The sequence below is a fragment of the Zingiber officinale genome, chromosome 2A (assembly GCF_018446385.1).
Source record: "Zingiber officinale cultivar Zhangliang chromosome 2A, Zo_v1.1, whole genome shotgun sequence".
Lineage (NCBI taxonomy): Eukaryota > Viridiplantae > Streptophyta > Magnoliopsida > Zingiberales > Zingiberaceae > Zingiber > Zingiber officinale.
Window position 1 is genome coordinate 117734886 of NC_055988.1, and position 6287 is coordinate 117741172.

The 6287-nt window shown below is 41.3% G+C and overlaps 1 protein-coding gene across 1 annotated transcript; it reads left to right on the forward strand.

Annotated features, from left to right (window-relative positions):
- Positions 1-368: 368 nt before the first annotated feature.
- On the forward strand, positions 369-4319 carry LOC122042068 (cysteine-rich receptor-like protein kinase 10). Its single transcript, XM_042602002.1, has 7 exons — positions 369-1275; positions 2383-2529; positions 2609-2739; positions 2820-3030; positions 3226-3463; positions 3541-3700; positions 3813-4319. The coding sequence occupies exons 1-7, from the start codon at positions 384-386 to the stop codon at positions 4194-4196; spliced, it is 2163 nt and encodes a 720-aa protein (XP_042457936.1). The 5' UTR covers positions 369-383; the 3' UTR covers positions 4197-4319.
- The last annotated feature ends 1968 nt before the right edge of the window (positions 4320-6287 follow it).

A 6287-nucleotide genomic window follows, 5' to 3' on the forward strand; every position in this document is an offset into this window, starting at 1 on the left:
TTTCCCATGATGAACTCTTCGCACGTCAACCCACGTCCCCAAGCCACTATTCCCACGCGTCCGTCCACCCGGCTGAGTCCCCCCGGGTTCAGTCCGCGGGTCTAACCCTGATCTTAGTGTCGGATTGAACCTGTGTAGCTCTGAGCTGACCGAGTCTAACTCGGATCTCGTGCCCTGCTGTCTCTCTCCACCACATCAACAACATATCAAAACCACGAGCCGCGGCGGCGCAGCGTTGCCCAACTTCCGTGTTACGGTGTTCGTACCGGTATGGAAAAATTTAATGCTCCTTGGGTGCCACAAGTAAAAAGACTTTTGATGTTGACGCAAGTCCTCGCTGCTTAATGTTGACCAAAGACTTTCTAATCCATGTAAGCCTATCTATGAGCTTCTCTTCTGCTGCTTGGTTCAATCCATCTCTGCAAGAGTTTGTGAACATGGGTTGCCATCACAAGTTTAGTCCCTCCTCCTCTTGCTTGCTGTCTCTGCTCATCGTCTTCCACTTTGGTCTTGCAGTAGCCATCACCCCAAAATTGCTGTGGAACTACTGCCCAACTGATGCAAACTACACAGCAATGAGCGCGTTCCGCACCAACCTCAATCTCCTCCTCTCTTCCCTCTCCTCCTCTACCGCCGCCGCCGCAGGGTTCTACAACGACACGGTAGGTCGACCTCCGAACCAAGTCTACGGCCTCGCGCTGTGCCAAGGAGACCTCTCCTTCGGTGACTGCCAGGGCTGCGCCAATGCCTCCGTTCAAGCCATCACCCAGGAGTGCCCCAAGGGCATGAGCTCCACCATATGGTACGACATCTGCATGCTCCGCTACTCCAACACAAACTTCTTCTCCGCCGCCGACACTGTCTACAAGGTCTATGAAAGAAACGTCAACAACGCGTCGGACCTGCAGATCTTCAACCAGCAATTGGGAAATCTGATGAACAGTCTCGCCACCGAGGCAGCGCGTAGCCCGTCGAAGCTGTTCGCGGCGGGAAGTGCGAACCTGACGAGCTTCACGAAGGTATATGGGCTGGTGCAGTGCACAAGGGACTTGTCCGCGGATGATTGCTACAGATGTCTTCTTGACTCAGTGGGGAGCATACCAAGCTTATGCGACGGGAAGCAGGGGTGCAAGGTATACGGACAGAGCTGCAGACTTCGATATGAAATGGCCCCTTTCTATAACATTTCTGCAACAGACGTTGCCTCCTCGTCGCCTCCGTCGCCAGTCGTTCCAGTTTCACCTCCATCGTCGCTGCCGACCGGTGGCAATGAAGGCAAGTGATATTTAAACTCGTTTTACTCGTAAATTCTAGTATGCATTTCGTTAATTCGTAAATTATTGTGATAGGATGTTGGAGAACAACGTCTTTGGACCTTATTTAAACTCTTCCTTCAGTAGTCATTCGCATACTCCTCCCCTAAACCATTACTTCCTGATCACTTTTCTGGTGACCTCGATTCCCAGCTGTTTCCTTCGATTCGAGTCCTTCCCTTTCTATAATCTCTCCGGCGTCGCTGCTCCTCCGTCTCCGCGTTGCAACGATTCCGGGCCAAAAGATTTCTTATAATTAATCCAACCACGAATACGACTTTCTTTATCAATCATGGAGAGATTTATTCACCAACTCCTGTCGTTGTTGCTTAGAATAAGGACATGCATCCTGTGGCGAGTAGATTTATTGGAGAAGACGCCATCTTTGACGGGTCAAAGACTTTCGCATCATCGCCCATCCGCCAACTTCGATTTAAAGTTATCGAAAGGATTTGTTTAAAGCAAGACTTTGTCCATTAGTCTAATTAAGTAATGAGAGATCCTTATCGTTTCCTCTACATAATTATTCAACAGTAGTCCTGTCCCTATTTGCTAAGTCAAGCCAGACTTGTATTTTACCACTGCTAAGTCAAGCCCATAGCATTTATTGCACAGCAAGTTACCAAAAGCTTAACTAAAATAGTAGTATTGATTTTTAAAAATTAGTATCATTTTGGTGTTGCATTATAATTACTGTGATGCTGATTTCAAAAATCAGCACCACCATATTTGAAATACACTATCATATAGTAGTGTTGTTTTTTAAAATTCAGTACCATCACCAGTGATGTTGATTTTTGAAATACCACAATGATAGTGTTATTTGAAATCTAGTGTCATGGTGGTGCTGTTCTTTAAATACAACACCATGGTGGTTGACTGGAGGGATAAAGTGAAAAACAAGTGCGGCTTTTGAAAAATCGGAAAATTAAATATGTTTTTTTTTTGAAAATTCAGTAACTTTAAGTGCGCCCATCAATTTAATTGTTGTTTACTATATGTTAATTTCATTTGAGCAGTTCATAGTATTTTCATTTTCTTCATTCATCACTTTTTTTTTTTACCTTAGGAAATAGTAATGGATCCAGGAGAACAGTTCTACTCATTACCATCCCTGTTGCTATAGCCACACTACTGTTCCTTTGTGCCATTTTTATTTGCTGTGGAAGAACACAAGTAGGAATTCGAAGATGGAAACCACTCCCGCAAGTATTCGGTAGGGCTGCTGAACTATTATGTAGTGTCTGAGCATGCATGGATGTTTATTACTTACAATGAAAAATATTTTTGAACAGTGAATCAAGATCAACATGAAATAAATAGTGCAGAATCTCTATTGTTTGATCTTGAGAGTATTAGGGTTGCTACCGACAATTTCTCTGATGCAAACAAGCTAGGAGAAGGTGGATTTGGACCAGTTTATAAGGTTAGTCCGAAGACTGAAATATATGTGCCTTGTGTAACCTGTGGAAGGTAATTATAATGGCAATGGTACTTTGAATGCAGGGCACACTAGAGAATGAAGAGCTGATAGCAGTGAAAAGGCTTTCGAGAAATTCAGGGCAAGGACTAGTTGAGTTGAAAAATGAAGTGCTTCTACTCGTCAAACTTCAACACAGAAACCTTGTCAGGCTTTTGGGCTGTTGCTTAAAATCGGAGGAGAAACTACTTGTTTATGAGTACCTTCCTAATACAAGTCTTGACAAGTTTTTGTTTGGTAAGGTTTCGCTACTTAATGAGTCTACATTTTTGCATGACAGTTCATTTCTATGTTGAAACATAGAAAGTGCTATCAGTAACAGTATTGATATAACAGTTTAGTTTTTGGATCCATTGTTATTGTTGTTTTTGTTAGCACATGACATAACTAGTTCAAACTCAAATGACCAAATATTATATATTGATGGAGCAGATTCTTCGAAAAGAATGCAATTGGACTGGGCAACGCGGTTTAAGATCATCGAAGGCATCAGTCGAGGACTTCTTTATTTGCATGAAGATTCACGGCTAAAGATCATTCACCGGGATCTAAAAGCAAGTAACATCTTGTTAGATGCAAATATGAATCCCAAAATTTCAGACTTCGGTTTAGCCAAGCTTTTTGGTGTAGATGAGACCCAGAGAAACACTAGTAGAATCGCAGGAACATAGTATGTAATTTCTTTGTTTACTTGATCCATTCAATCTAATATTTCTGATCTTGGTGTTTTTTTCTTGTTGATGGTAGTGGATACATGGCACCGGAATATGCTTTTTATGGCCTCTTCTCGATTAAATCAGATGTGTTTAGCTATGGTGTGCTGATTTTAGAGATTTTGACTGGTCAGAAGAATAGTAATTACCAAGGATCATCATCCTCCGGGTGCTTTGTAGATCTTATTACTCAAGTAAGTATGGATCCTTCCGAGATCCTTCCTCGAATGATATAAATTTGATATGCATTTTATTTGAATGAAAGAAAATTTATTGACTTATCATGTTTTCATCTCACTTGCAAAGGTTTGGCAGCATTGGACTCAAGGAAATATCTTGCAGCTGATCGATCAAAATCTAGTCGATCATTGTCCGACTCAAGAAGCATTAAGGTGCATGCATATAGGATTACTGTGTGTCCAAGAAGATCCAGTTCAAAGACCCACCATGGCCAATATTGTTATTATGCTCAATACTCACTCAGTCAGTCTTCCTGCACCTTCAGCTCCTGCATTTGTCAATCACAATACCATAACCACTGAATTAGGTAATGCATTTGTCAATCACAATACCATAACCACTGAATTAGGTAATGCTCTAGAATCGAGCGGGAATTCTAGCGAAAGCAAAGGGAAGGCAAGGAATTTTTCTCAAAATGATGTTTCAAGCTCCGAGATGGAGGCTAGATAGCAGCAATAAAGCCAAACTTCATCTAAACATTGTGTGTTTGTGTTTTTTTCATCTGCAATAAATTGAACATTGTATCATCAACGAACTTAATGAATTTTGATTGATAAAGTAATTGTACAATGCCATGGCAATGGAAAAATTGGCTCCACAACTTCATTAATGTGAAACTGTCTCATCAATGTTCATACTCAATTATCTTTAGGATTGTAAATGAACCAAACATTCATGAACAAGTTTGGTAACAGCTTGTTTACATTCATTAAATACATATACAATTAATTAAATGAATAAGTTTGAATAGCTCATTAAATTAAATTAACAAACTTAAATGCATATATGCTTAACTCGTTAATGTTCATGAATAATATTTGTGAACTATTCATGAATAATGTTTATAATAGTGAACAATATTCGTGAGCAAAATTTGTAAATTATGTTATCAATAAAATTCTTATCAACATAGTAAATAAATAAATAAACTTTTATAATGTTCAAACAAGCTTGTATTATCAAGCTTAATAATCAATCAAACAAGTTTAACAAAACTAACATTTTCAAACAATCAAACAAACTTAACAGAGAGCATAATAACATCTACATGAACCAATTCAAGCCAAGTGATACGACAAATAGGTGGGACCCTCAACGTGAGTATGGAAGTTAGACAGATCAGAGGGATATTGAGGTCAAAGTCCCAAGGGATGAGGTGGTCAAGTCCTGAGGGATGTGGCAGTCAAAGTCCCAAAGGACGTGACGATCAAAGTCCTGAAGGGGTTAATTTGAGCGATCTGGCATCGGGCTAGCCTGTAGAGGAGGATCATGTACACTAGCCTAAGCCCTCAAAGAGAGAGAGCTTGCAAAAGTCCTAAGTGTTCTTAGGCAAAAGTCCTAGTGAATTCTAGGCAGGTGGAAAATCCTAGGGGGAGGTAACCTTAGATTCTAGGAGGAAGTAACCCTAGGTGGTGGAAAGTCCTAACTGCGGTTAGGCAAGGTGAAGTCTTGGCGGGTCGAGCACTTTGGGCAAAATCCTAGTCAGGGACTCTAAGTGAGAATCCTGATGGTCGCGGACTAGGTGGAATTCTGGACGGGTCATTGAGTGGACGTTTAGTATGAAGACCTAAAGTCTCAGACGCTGAGCAAAAGTTCAGACAGTCTGGAGGACCGGTCTAGTAAAAAGGTACACTATCTTAAGAGGAGTAGGTGAGGATACGTTCTCCGATGACCGAGCAACACAATTCCGACGACAAAGTGACATGACTCCAACAACTAAAAGCACAGCCTTTTAGATCCTCAGAAGTTGTTGGTATACTTTTAATTACTGTACTTAAATTATAAATTCATTGTATTCATCTTTGTAAATATTTGTCGAACTAATAGTGAATTGTCCAACGAAAGCGGTCAATGATCGTAGACCTTGGAGTGGAGTCATTATAGACTTTGAACCAAGTAAAAATAAACCGTGTTAGCTATGTTTGTTTTTCCTTCTGTCTTTATTTCCTCTACATTATCTCTTATAGTGTTTTTCGAAATGAATTAGCCACAAGTGCTATTCACTCACCCTCTAGCGCAATGATCCTACAAATAGGGTTCACCCGAACCCATTTTCCAGCCTTCTCTTGGAGCAGTCTTCCTCCTCGGTTTCCTGTCCATCGGACCGCCGCACGTGTCCTTCTCTTCTGTCGGTGTACTCTTCCGCAGCACCTCATCCCTCGAATCCACCAAGCTCATCGACTCTCTTCCCGTGCCATCCTTCTTGCTAGCTGCGTCTTCCACTTGACTTCTTGTGTTCCTAAGCTCTTGCACACTTAGACACAAGGATCAAATACACAAGACCTAACTTAACAAGGTTGATTACATCAAAACTACCACGGGATACCAATAGGAGCTGGATCCCCGACCTTCACCAGACGATGCTTTTTTCGCTTTGTTGCAAGAGGCTGTTGGGTTTTTCGGGCCGCAAAAACCCCTTTTTGCGTTACGGAAACCCCGAATCCCATGCCACCGGATCCGTGCGAAGTTATAAAACTAAATTTTCTACATGTACGAGTTTCTCTAACCTAGATCTACACTAGATCTACAAAGAAAAGAGTT

What these genes read in the sequence shown, in the direction of transcription:
- LOC122042068 (XM_042602002.1), top strand. Translation starts at nt 384, where the DNA reads ATGAGCTTCTCTTCTGCTGCTTGGTTCAATCCATCTCTGCAAGAGTTT. An exon ending in GCCGACCGGTGGCAATGAAG is followed by an intron (nt 1,276 to 2,382) that starts GCAAGTGATATT and finishes TTTTTACCTTAG; the next exon opens with GAAATAGTAATGGATCCAGG. An exon ending in ACCACTCCCGCAAGTATTCG is followed by an intron (nt 2,530 to 2,608) that starts GTAGGGCTGCTG and finishes ATTTTTGAACAG; the next exon opens with TGAATCAAGATCAACATGAA.